The following is a 13,708-nucleotide window of genomic DNA, read 5'->3' as shown; positions in this document are numbered from 1 at the left end:
ATAGCTAATTTGAAAAAGATCCACAACCCCGGGCCTTGTAGATCATAAAGTCAAACTTATGTGGCCTCAGTGCTCAGCACGTAATTATCTGGCAGGCTTTCTGCTGGTCATTATCCTCAGAAGTGGCATGTGACCGGCCTCAAAATGAAGCATTCCATCCAAAAAGTACCGTCTCCACTTTTCTCCGGACAATATCATAAATAACGCTTCGTTCTCCACGGCTAAATACATTTGCCGGCTCTACGTAAGAACCGCACACACCGCTATCCGGAGAGATATTGAAAATTTGCAGCCGAAAGCGCCGGTCCTCCGCAACCTTTGATTTCAGATTAAATGCCACGTTCTTGCAGGACGGGAAAAGGCTAATCTAAAGATGTGGCCGTTTGGAGGCCAATATATCCAAAGGCCGGAAATTCAGTAGTGCCAAATATCCATAATGAAAATGAGCACCTAGAATTTCTATCAATTTTAGTCGTACTCAGGTATGCTACTCAAGAAACAGAATCACGGATTCACGGATTAATGCGCAGAATCGAAACATTTGCCCAAGGTAACCGGGTTGGTTTTGTTCCTGTCGTTCATCCACTATCGTTCACCCGAGATGCACAAGTAAAAGTGATACAGCACTGCTCTTCAAGTTCTCAGCATGAAGCAGTGTCTGCCAGCGCGAAGCCTCGCACAAATAAATGTTTAACAGTGATGGGAACTGGGTTCTCGAAGGAGTGAGGACAACTATCGGAAGAAAGTTATTCCATTCAGCTGCCGGCCGAAATGAGAAAAAAATTACCTGATGAAAGCGTGCGCTCTGAGCTTAAGAGTCTTCTCACCATGTCTCCGCCGTATTTGCTGGGTCAGCGGTGGGAAACCTTTTGACAAAGCTTTGTTCAAAAGCATGGGTGGAGCTGGGGATTGGCAGTTCAGTGGCTGTACGGTTCTTACAGATTTCACCGATGTCGAGGTCACCACATGTGGTTGACCTGTCTTCAGAATTTGCCGCTTGTCTCCGCATATCTGACTCAGTCCAGCTCAGAAGTTGAGACTTGGTTGTTGAGTTCTTTGCTGCACTTTAACATCTGTTACGGAAAGAAGCGCTAGTAGCCTTGTGTAATTTGGGCCCTGCTTCCACATGGGGCCTGTCTCCTCCAGAGCACCATCGCCTTCGGTAGTCGAATGGTCTGTGGTGGTTGAGTAGACACTGCTGTTCGGAGACTTGGCTGATTGCGTCGGCGTAATTTTAGGAGCACAAGGATATGTGACTACATTTGGTTTGTGGTCGGCTGAACTGGCGCTAAGCGGAATCCACTTTCGCACCTCCACCCTAGAACTGCTGTGACCCAGCTTTCGCGCCTCTGGAGGGCGGTCCTCAAATAGACTCCCGATCGTTGTGCAGGTCCTCTGAATGCTGCAAGCCTGCGCTAAGATCTTCTGCACGGCAGATGGAGAGGAAAGGTGACTGGAAAACCAAGTGTTTGCTTGCTTCCCTTCTGGCGTAAACAACCTGCGTTAAGTGATTCGTGGTCAGTCCCTGTGAGGATACTACCAAGGAGCGACAGTGCCAGCTTCGGTTGCGTGATTCTTCTGGAGAATGGTCTTCAGATGATCAGCCTAATGTCCTCAAAGCGTCTATCCACTAGAGAGGCCGTGGCAATCTTTATTGCCGCATCAAAGAGATGGATGAATTTCTCTCTGAACGGACCCTGGATAGATAGCGCGAGGTGCTCGCTCAGTGAAGAAAGTTCTCTATCAGCTTTCACCCAGATTACCGACTTCTTTGTGTTTGCATCCCTCAACGCTTCAGAAAGAAGCTCAAGTTTTGCGCCGAGTATTCCGATCAAAGCGGGACATCCGCATGGATCTTTCTGATTCAGCAATAGGGATTGTGTTTCGTTGTTGGTGTAGGAACCTGGCTTCCCAATAACTTACTTTACCAGGAGTGTGCGGCAAAGAAATGAAAATAGTAACGCTATATTGAGTGCACAATGATAAAGAGGTCAGATGGAACAGATTCACCAAGAATTGTTCTCTTTCAAATAGTTTGTCGCTGGACTAGGTCAGCGAATAAGCCATAATTCAATCATAGTTGTCCAGGGGTCTCCTTCTGAACAGATTCCGACGATAGTCTGAAATGTTTTGATACCAGAGTTAGCCCATGAGACTCGCGAATGACCGCTGCAAGCGCGAGGGAAATCAGAAGAGAGAGCCCAAGTGCGTGGCCACGCTTGTATTGCTGTATTGCGTGAAATTGTACAAGTGCGCGTTTTTGTAGTTTTTCGTATACAATTGTGCAGTTGACGAAATACATGGTGTTATAATGGAAGCAAAATAAAGGTACAAAACACCACACCACTTCCCCCACTACAGCGTTGAACGTGAAAGGGGAGAATGCTCGAATAATGAAAGCAATGAATCGACAAGTCGCTCGCCTCCGGTTTCGTAATCAGCTAAGTGCCGAGGGAAACGGGAGCGTCGTCCGGAAGGACTAGTTGAAGGAGTGAGTTTGGCGGTGGGGTATCTTGGATAGGTGCGGGTGCTCGTCGGATAGCAGGAATGCTGTGTGTGCCTGTGGGTGCTTCAATGAAGGCCAGCTTCAAGCGATCAATGGAGACAGTATCATGCCCTNCGGTATCATGCCTTCCGCTTTTCTCTAAAACGAAGTATTTTGGGTGAGGTTTGATAACACTGAAGGGGCCACCATAACAGGGTTGAAGGGTTTCCTCTTTGCGTCGTGTCAGACAAATACAAATGGTGTAGAAGAGAGATTGGTTCAGATGTGTTCTGTCCGTGTTGATCGGCTGGTCGGTGTCGCACGAAGTTCGGACATCTGCTGTTTCAGACGAATGACGAATGAGACGGGTGATTCGGGCTGCGCTCCAGAAGGGAAAACCAGTTCACGAGTACACCACAGCTGTGGTATGCATTGCACCCTTAATCTAGAGGCACCTGACGCAGATAAACGGGTCAGAAGGGTTAGGCGATGTTCTACGTTGGTCGTCCTGCAAACCCGTGCGTTTGAAGTGCCATCAGGCCTTGCAATTGTGGCGTTAGATACCGCGTTTTACGTTCGACGGTGAGCCGTTTTTTCGCTCACATTTGTTGCGGTCTATCGATGGCTGCAGAGGGCAGTCATTCACGATTGTCATGATTAAGACCAGATGTAAAATGGGAAGAGTGCAAAATAAAGAGTTCATATGCACACGCTATGTAAGAGTGACAAAATTCAACCAGCGACACGTATTTGCTCTGTAAACAGATTGAGGAGTGAAGAAATACTTTCACACATTCGCATCAGGAAAAAACAAAACGAACTTCCACCTTGGGGAACAATAAATTCGCCAGTGGAAACTAAGTCCAACTACACAACACGAAAAAAGCGCGGGCTTTTTGGATTGAGATGCAACATGGCAAAAAGGCGCGCGAAATGCAAAAATTCAAAATTTTAGAAGAGATAATCGGCAATAACTCAAAAAAGTAAACGGTTTCTCGGGTTACGAATAACCCCAACATGGTCTACCAGAACTATTTACAAAATGCTTTCCACCAGGAACAACAAATTGAAAAATAACTAAGTTGCATGGAATTATGAAAGCCTAAAATGACCATCACTCAGAATGTTAAACTATGTGCACTCCTCGGAAATCAAATGTGCTAAGTGCCACACGCAATTCACAAAAAGCAATCAAAACAAATCTATTTTCTACGCGGGCATAAACGCACCGTCCTTCCGAGTGCTTCTTTTGACCAATGGGATTTCGTGAATTCCGTAGTTACGGGTGTCTTACAGTTAGCTACGTCCACATAAGTTATCGACGGAAAATACTTTTCGGTCCTAGCATGAAAATGATGCTGGTTGGAATCTCCTTAACCTGCATAAACCCATCGGACTGAAATCGCTCTGTGAGATTCATTCTGGAGAGACAACCGGCCAAATATAGCTTTTTCTATAACCGATGTGCAGTAGCTTATCATCAGCCAGATGCCACAAACAGTGATACGACAAAGTATTCAACCCTAATATTTTGCGTCTTCAAGTTCTGTCACAAGTGTACCGGACGTCATTTGCTAATCTGGCACAATTTAATGAATTACAACGTGTGTCCTGTGCAAACAGGGAGATGACAATCCTGAAAGATAGTTGGTGATTGTTAGCGATTGCGTGCTGTACAAATCTGCTTCTGTGAATAAGTAAAATGTTTTCACACAATTCATGACGAGACTCAACATATCTGGATTGTGAGTGCAAACCTATTCATCTTGCTGTTTAAAGAATCTCTTGATAGGTATAATGAACGTCGCCAATGTTAAACAATAAGAGTGGAACGCTAAATTGTGTGGAACGCTAAGTTGTAGACTGGTTCCTCTCTGGAGGTGTTATTCTTGCAGATCTATTGAGATTCAAAGTTCACTTCTGGATAGGTTGAATCATTGATCGCAATTCTGCATAAGCTGCATGCCTTCTGATAAGGCTAACAGCAGGAGAATTGCATGAATGTTGTTTAGGGTCATTAAGACAGAAATAGTTTGACAACAGTTGTCACAGGTTTCACAGGCGTTTGGCTAACAAGTGGTGGCTTAACTGCTGTCATGGGGATTTAGTAGGATCAAACCAGACTCTGTACTTACGCAATTTCATGATCATGTTTGCAGGTTTAGAAAACATGAGCTTTTGCAAATCTGTTCGCCGAAGCAATTATTGTGCACTATGGACATCTACTCTTAACGGCGAAACAAAAGAAGTGTGTATAAATTGATGATCCTGTGTTTTCCTTTCATACAACCGCGTTTTTTCGGTGGCATTGAGAAACTGCTAGAAGCTGCATGACCTGACAAATGAAGTGATCATAAGTGTAAGAAGAGAGAATCAGAATTACTGTGGAGTAAATGAGGCAACCATTATTATGAGCCATGTGAGTAGATTTGTGAGGTTTATTGTACGTTCTTCTGTTGTACAATTTTTTTTATATATGGCGTTTTACAATCCTCAGGTAGGAAGATATTCACAGAACGATCAAGCAGTTCTTTTCCATTCCGTGTAAAACTTTTTAGCAGGCATTTTGGCGGTTTATTTAAAATATTTTTCGCAGCTGTAGTAATAAGACGAATCACCTGATTTGAACGGATCAACAGATTTTAGAAATTTTTTGAATTAGCACCGTTAGACCGCCTCAGCATATCCAAATCAACACCACCTCCCTCATTGGCGGGGTGGAATAAGGGAAAGTGTGGTGGTGAATCACCAGTGAACATAGTTCCACATAAACGATATTTCGTTTTTGCAAGTTTTACTTGCGATTCTACATCTCTTTTCCGTTTACCGCTGAGGACAATGTGTGCGCCATATCACTATTTTCTTAACAAATAATTTGGCATTCTGTGGCATCCAAACCCGCAATATTTAGTTTAAGTTCTATTAGAAACCGCGTAGCGTGTTACAGTTGTTTCACTAAAACAAACAGTGTGTTGATTTATTCTTACCTGTTGGAGCATCTTCGAGCCAAACTTGAACTTTCTACTCAGTTGTTTCACAAATACAAAAATGACTGCAGTTTTTGTGCAATTCAGTATGTAGGAATGAAGACGGGCAACCGAGAGCCTGCCCAATTTTGTGGACTTTTGAATATTCTGCACAAAACGATACCACTGCGCCCACTAGTTTCATTTCAAATGTAACGGTGCTTACTGATCATAATTTATGCAGGTAGTTATTGCCCAGCGTCCATGCTCCGCTATCACATGGGGCGGGAAATAAAGGTCGCCGCGTGACTTATGGAGAGGCTTTGTAGAGCGTTTTTAAAGCCCTTTATTCCGGAAAAAGCCGTGCAAAACAAAACGACAACTTCAGCAATTTTCACCCACCTGCTGCGAAAGGCGGAACTACTACAGGGAAAAGAGAGGCACTTTGGGAATTGGAGAGGTGCGAGGAGCACTTCGATAAGCTCAGCCTGAATGAGGCTATCATAATCTCTTGAAACGCAGCCGGTTCGAATGCTATGCTCCTCATGTTACGTCACTGATCGACAAATGCAACGATACTGTACGCATTGTTAACATATCGTGCCTCGAGCTAGCCGACAACAGGCATCGGTGTTGAACACTGATGCGATGTTGCCGATAGTGATTATGATGTATAGTCGACAGAAAATTGGGTTGTGGCCTTTTACAAATCTGTGTTCACATGAGCTGGGAGGCGATGATGTGAGAGCTCGGAAAAAACGTGGGCGCCAGAAGGCCAGCCGTAGATAGGAAGATAACAGTACTTCCCATGTGCGAAGGTCAGATAGAAGGAGCATCAGATAATTGGAAGGAACCCAGGCTGTTTATGTTACCGTTCGATCACGATGCGAGCAATACAATGTAATATGCGGATCGGGGCAATACTCTATTCCCAGCTATGTTGCTCGATCCAGACTGGTAGCACGGCGCACAGTAGGAAAACGAAAAAAATCGGACACAAACTTCAATGATACAACGACACGCGACCAACAGGCGATCATGGGAGAAATGATAATGCATATATACATATATATATATATATATATTCATAATTTGACCTTGAAGATGCGGGAAGTTCGCTAGCACACAAAAATACAAAGTTTTTTTGGGGGGATATTGATATCCCCAATAACTCCCCTTGTGACAAGTCAGTAACATACTCGACGGGGGTCAACCTGGATACGTTCCGGCTGGCGGCGGCGGCGTTCTGTCCACCGCCTGGGAAGAAGTGTTGAGTCAAATACTGAGCTGCCGGTCACACTCCCCTCTTTCGAAGCTGTCTCAGTTTTCAGCTCAAAACTATCGAGCAATATGTCCAACGGTACGGTACCGAACATACTTGAGTTTCCGGCGTGCTGTTAAAGCGGAGTTGGTTTTGATGTCTGGTCCAGGGGTCTTGGCCAACCGACACGTCGTACATTACACTACCGCGTTTGCGCAGGATACGACCTGCAATCCATGAATCATGTCCTTGGCGATAGTCACGGACAAGCACGGGCGTTCCCACCTTGAATGGAGTTCCAACTGCCACCGGTATGGACCTTGACTCAGTAGGTTGTGTTGGCAACATGGAAGAATGCACAGTTCTAAGTTTACGGCCCATGAGTGCCTCTGCAGGTGACTGGTGGTTTGCCAAAGCGTCATTCGGGGTCGTTCGGTACACAAACAGGAATCTCTGAAGGGCTTCGACGGATGTCTCCTCCCCTCGAGCTTTAAGCAAAGCCCTCTTGAATGTGTCGACGAACCTTTCTGCTTGACCGTTCGATTGTGGGTGGTACGGTGGTGAACGAACGTGTGTTATCGCATGTCGAGTGCAGAAGTCGCGGAACTCAGCAGAGGTGAACTGCGAACCATTGTCTGAGACTATGGACTCCGGTAATCCATGCTGACTGAAAATGTTGGATAACACTCTCAGCGTACTAGATGTTGTTGGAGATGACACCGGAACGATTTCTGGCCACTTGGAAAAAGCGTCAATCAAAACCAAATAAAAAGTGCCATTTATCGGTCCTGCGTAATCAATGTGGATCCGAGACCAGGGCTTTTCAGGTCGAGGCCAGGGAACCGGTGGTTGGTGTGGCGGATTCTTTGAAGCTTGTTGACATCGGGAGCAGCGTTTTACAAAATCAGTGATGTGCTGGTCCATGTGCGGCCAGTATGCGTAACTGCGAGCTATTGACTTCATACGGTTGATTCCTGGATGTCCAGAATGGAACTGACGAAGAACTCGATGGCGTAAAGGTTGCGGAATCACCACGCGATCTCCAAACATTAAACAATCTTTTACGATCGCTAATGCATCTCGGCGATGAAAGAGCTGTCGAAGGGAATCATCTTTGAGATTCGAAGGCCACCGAGAATTCATGAATCGGATCACCTTTTGAAGCGTTCCATCAGCTGTGGTAGCTCTTTGAACCTCTGTTACTGTCACGGGCAGGGCACGAACGGACTGGACCAACTGTGGGTCGGCTGGGTCCTCAAATGCAACATGCGCAATAACCGTGTCTTCTTCGGGTGTTGGCTGGTTGTTGATCAGCCGAGATAATGCATCGGCCTGACCGAAGTCGGTGGTGCGTCGATATTGAATATCGAAGTCATAACCCAGCATAATCAGGGCCCATCTTTGCAGGCGGTTGGCAGAGTGTACGGGAACACCTTTCCTTGAGCCGAAAATGGAGAGCAATGGTTTATGATCGGTAAGTAGGGTGAAACGGCGGCCATACAACATTTTGTGGAAACGCCGAACCGCGAACACTAAGGCCAACGCTTCTTTCTCTATCTGTGCGTATCGCTGTTCTGCTGGGGTTAGTGATTTCGACGCATGCATAATGGCCCTCTCCGATCCGTCTGGAAAGACGTGTAGAATGACGGCACCGACACCAAAATTAGAGGCATCAGCTGCCACAACGATCGGCAGCTTTGGGTCGTAGTGGGTAAGTAGCAGATCAGAACTGAGCATCGTCTTTAGTTTGCAGAATGCTTCCTCGCATTCGTCTGACCAACACCAGGGGACATCCTTTCCAAGCAACCGATTTAGCGGGGGCCGGATGTCGTGCAACGAAGGCAGGAATGCCGAATAGTAGCTGATTAACCCCAAAAGGGAACGTAATGATGGTACATCCTTAGGAGGTGGCATCTGCTGTATAGCTCGAACGTTTTCCGGGTCAGGATAGCGACCAGAGGCGTCAAAAATGAACCCAAGATATTTCACAGTTGTCAAGAAGAATTGACACTTCTCGGGACGGAGGCGGAGGCCATTGTCCTGAATGCGCAGTAAGACGGCATTGATTCGCTCACGAAGCTCTTCGGGGGAAACAGCAACGATCAGCACGTCGTCCAGGTATGCGACCACACCTGGAATGCCAGAAAGGATGGTGTCCATCAATTGCTGGAAAATTGCTGGGGCGGTTTTGACGCCAAACGGAAGACGGTTGTACTGATACAGCCCGCGGTGTGTGTTGATTGTCAGTAGTGGGCGTGATTCTGGTGCGACTTCAACTTGAAGGTACGCTTCAGCCAGGTCGATTTTGGCGAAGAACTTCCCACCGTTCAGAACAGTGAATAGATCGTCGGGTACTGGTAGTGGATAATGGTGCTGCTGGATAGCTGCATTTAGGCCGGTTGAGAAATCGGCGCATATGCGGATGCCACCGTTAGGTTTCTTTACTACAACGATCGGCGCTGCCCAGGCAGAGTAGGATACAGGGGACAGAACGCCTTGTTCTTCCAACCGTTGAAGTTCGGCATCTACCAGTGGGAGGGAAGCGTACGGAACTGGTCTCTTTGGACGGAAGACTGGCGTAGCTCCCGGCACGAGGTGGAGGACTGCTTGTGTCGCAGTGCACTGACCGAGACCGGACTGGAAAACAATTGGAAATCGCTCCATAATGTCGGATGCATGATCTGGATGCGCTGTAGGAGACTGAACTGCATTGCAAACGGCGCTGATTGGAATGTCGGCTAACCCAAGGCGATCGAACCAATCAAGACCCAATAGGTTCAACTCAGTTGCCGTTATATAACACGACCCCACAAATGTAGTTCCTCGAAAAGATACACAGCACTGGAGCTCACCGGAAAGTTTTAACTCTCCACCGCAGGCACTGGTTGCAGTTCGAGCTGCTTGTCTGATCGGAGGTTGCCCGAGCGTGCGCCAAAGCCTCTCCGAAATGATGGTAATGTCCGACGCAGTGTCCAACTGCAGACGGATTGGATGACCATTTACGGTGACTGTCAGATACTTCCGGTTACCTGGCGTGTTGATCTGGAAAGTAGCCAGCAAACTGAGAGAGGAGCCAACAGGGTTCGATTTCGGTTTGGGACGGATGCGTGATGATTGCTTTGAAACAGCAGAGGCCGTATGCATCAGTGACTGACAATATCCATCTTTGTGTCCCACGGACTTACATTGGCGGCACCGATGCTTCTTGTAAGGACAGAACCTGACGAAGTGCCAGGCTCCACAGTGCCAACATTGTGAAGGTGGTGTCTTCTTTGAGCCTTTGTTTTGCTTCGGACCAGAACACTGCGAGGTCGATTTGGTTGGGCCAGAATTGACAGGGCCAGGCTGTTGCGTATCCTGGTGTATTGCATGAACCTCGGAACCGCCATGACCCCCGAGTTGGACCATCGCGGTGTCATGCTTCAGGTTAAGCAACCGTTGACACTCCGAGGTGACGGCCTGCAGCGTCATGGATGGGTCCTGCTCGATGCGGCTGAGGAGTCGGGTACGGATTTCTGCATCCTTCGGGGATTGTAGACCACATATGAAAATCAGCGACTTGAACTGATCTTCCGTTAACGATCCGAGTTTGAACCGTTCGCATTCTCGGTTCACGATGCCAGAATATGTGAGGAAGTCGTCTGCATCACTCTTCACTAGCTTCATGCATCGATAACGGATGTTGAAAAGTGACGTTTGCTCACCGAATATTTGTGAAAGCGTGTTGACCGTTTCATCAAAAGTGAAATCGCGCGGGTTTTTTGGCAGAATATAGTTAGCGTACTTATCATGCTCTGCGGGTCCAAGTTTGCGGAGCAGGAGGCGAACCTTCCAACTATCATCTTGAAGTGAAAAATCTACCCTGAAGAGGTCTTCATAGCGACGAAACCAAGCATCAAACGTCATGCCAGCTGAGGGTTCATAGCGAAATTCGTTGATACTGCCAGCGATTCCATCAACCGACTGTGGGACGCTCGACGCAGCCGGTGAAGCCAAAGATGTAGTTGATAGTCGCTCCGTAAGTACCTTGATGAGTTGCATTTGTTGCTCAAACATTACTTTGAGTTGTTCTGCCTTCACCTTGCGTCGCCAAATATGTTACGGTTCGATCACGCTGCGAGCAAAACAATATGATATGCGGATCGTGGCAATACTCTATCCGCAGCTATGTTGCTTGATCCAGACTCTTTAATGACCCAACAACATGCGGTCAACAGGCGATCATGGGAAAAAATGACAATGCATATATATATTCATAGTTTGACCTTGAAGATGCCGGAAGTTCGCTAGCACACATAAAAATACAGAGTTTTTTTTTGGGGGGGGGGGATATTGATATCTCCAACAGTTTAATTTGGGTATTCATTGGCAAGGCCCGCCTTGCGATACCAACTGGCACGTTAGCGTTTACTTTGCACTAATTTGAGTTTACTATTGACCATTGTGAACACCTCAAATGAGCTCTAATAACGTCAATAATATCTGCATTTATTTCGGATATTAAAATGCAACCGAAGTTGTGCACATTGTGCTACCAGCAAAGAAACCGATAATACGGGGTAGATGTGTGTACGGCTTCGTGTCGCCATTGTATAGAAAATGAAATTTCAAGAGCGAACGCTGTGCCAATTGTTTCTGACATCCTCTCCACAACAAATCTGGAAATAGCAAATTGGCGTTTCTCATTGTGCTGGTCACAGAGATAGAAAATGGTCACCTGTAAACTAGGTATACTCAAGACAATGCCCACCGACCATCTGAAATATTTCAGCACCCTCCGAACTGTCAGAAAAGAAGCTGTCTTTAAACTCTTCTCAATGCAACCCGTCAGACTTGAAGATGACTGAACAATGAATACTTTATCAAAAAGGATTCTAATGGCATAGACGGAAATCTACTTTATCAACACAAACGGAACGGAAGTATAACGCCTCCATAGGTTACAAACGCCAGGAAAAGGAATGCAAACTTTTTACGCCTACATGGACTAGCAGACACCTGGAATTAAAAGGACAGTGGACAAGTTTTGGCCGTCAAAATTGCATACTGGAAAGATCAATCAATAAGGTTGACTTCATTTCGGGTGAAAATCCCGAATAAAAGCTTGGCTACATAGTTCAGGCAAAAACTTAATAATTTAATCTCTACTTAATTATGAAAACAATTTGTTTTGAGGATGCCAAGTGGCTTGTCGCAAAACGGAACATGTGCATGCAAACGCAAAATAACTACCTGCCAGAAAGTAGTCCGGAAAATTTTGAGTGTTGAGAAGCTCTCCTTAGGTGGGATAATTCGAAACAGAATTTAAACGCTATGTACCACTTAATTATTTGCACAAGTGGAATAGTTCTCATAGAATTACTTTCAAGCCAGTTAGGGATTCTCCACTCTCATCACCCTGCAGAGCTACCGCAGATGGTGGTGCTGGTTGTATCACTTGGTTGCAGTATCCGCCACAGAATTAAGCTCAGCTTTTCCCCGGTACGTGTCTGTTAAAATCAGCTAACAACTTTCACAAATTATGACCAAATGAAGGAAGGTCAAAATGAAGGAAAGACACCCATTTGTATGAAATGGTGCACATGGTTAGTGAAAACATAGTAGTTGCCTTCTAGATGCTGCAAACATGATATCAACAATTTGGATTTTCGTTTGGTTTCTCCCCCTGTGGCACTTTTGTTTGAAGTGGTGCACCGACCTAGTTAATCTCCACAACCGCTATTTGTTCTCAACAGATTGAAAAGCCTCTCAGCAACTGCATGGATGAAACCACAAGACTTTGGTTTGTGACCTGAGCACAACCTGAAAGTGATGCGTGTTTGGTCGGTTCATTTAAAAGCGCTTGTGCGTGATGTTTGTTCTGGCTTTCTAGAACAAATTTATTGGCATGCACGAGGCCTACAAGTTTGTCGTACGTAACCAGCAGGCGTAACAACAGGGGTGAAAAGAAAGCGAAGCGATCGATCAGATGAGTGATGAAGATGAAATTGTGTTTGATGAGTTTACATGACTTCCTGAGCCCTCAAAAGCTCTATTCCATGTGAGTTTGCAGGCCGTATTGTTTCCTAGTACTCTCGAGTAATCCTTTGTTGAACTCGAGCAGCCGTATACTTCGGCCAAATGATGGAATCGGGAAATCGTGAATATGAAAAATATGAGGACTGCATTACTGTGGCAGTTTTGTAGAATGCGCTGCTTTTTGGTTACATTTGGCGATCTGGACAAACAGATCAGTAACCACCTATGGCTTGTTTCTACATATAGCGTTGCTGTAAACTCTGACCGCGTGCAAATATGTGGTCGACGCGATTTAGCTTAGTCGAACTGTCAGCTAGCTGAACCTGACTTGCTTGCTGGAAACCAGAGCGAATCAGACCGATGGAAGCGGACCAGTAGAAAGACGCATGTAAATCTACGTCGGAAATTTTTGGCGACAACTTATCAAATGCATCTTGGCGTGTACGAACGTTGAAGCTTTGTCAACAACTGGAGACCGGCTAGTCCCGTCTTGAAATTTCCAAAGTGGACGCAGCCTACCATTTTGTGTCAAACTTACCTTCTATCGAAAAGCGCACTTTGAGAAATATGTCTATTTTGTTCAATTGCGTTTGGACTAAGTCTTTTGTTAAGACCAACTTGGTTTGCAAGTGAGCGTAATTCGCAACCTTGGTCTCATTCCTAGTACTGTAGGAACCAATCCGAGCTTATGGCCGATGAACTGTTGTGACGTAGTTTCAACTATTCCCCCGAGAGGGAAAAACGTTCGGCTCCTGCAATCAAACCGGTACTGTTATTCCGTTAACAACATAGTCGCACTGTTGCTTCAATGTTTTCCACATATTTGCACCTACCTTAACAGCATCGATGAACCACACAAGGAATTCACGAGACCATACTTAGGGACCACAGTGCAGCCACTTCAATTCATACGGTTTCGCTCGTACAATCCACGCGGTCTAGCCATTAGAATTACGAAGTCCTGCTGAATATGATAAG

At 45.9% G+C, this 13,708-nt stretch overlaps 1 protein-coding gene across 1 annotated transcript in view; it reads left to right on the top strand.

Annotated features, from left to right (window-relative positions):
* Positions 1–10,099: 10,099 nt before the first annotated feature.
* The window catches only part of T265_07406 (hypothetical protein), a gene marked incomplete at both ends in the record, with an annotated part of 13,808 nt that continues 10,199 nt past the window's right edge, over positions 10,100–13,708 (top strand). Inside the window, 2 exons of the mRNA XM_009172916.1 lie at positions 10,100–10,217; positions 10,660–10,730. Of these exons, the coding sequence (XP_009171180.1) occupies positions 10,100–10,217; positions 10,660–10,730 (189 nt within the window). The remainder of the gene's footprint in view (positions 10,218–10,659; positions 10,731–13,708) is intronic.

This window comes from Opisthorchis viverrini, assembly GCF_000715545.1.
Source record: "Opisthorchis viverrini unplaced genomic scaffold opera_v5_170, whole genome shotgun sequence".
In the NCBI taxonomy this organism is placed as follows: domain Eukaryota; kingdom Metazoa; phylum Platyhelminthes; class Trematoda; order Opisthorchiida; family Opisthorchiidae; genus Opisthorchis; species Opisthorchis viverrini.
This window is presented reverse-complemented; position numbering and strand designations above follow the sequence as displayed.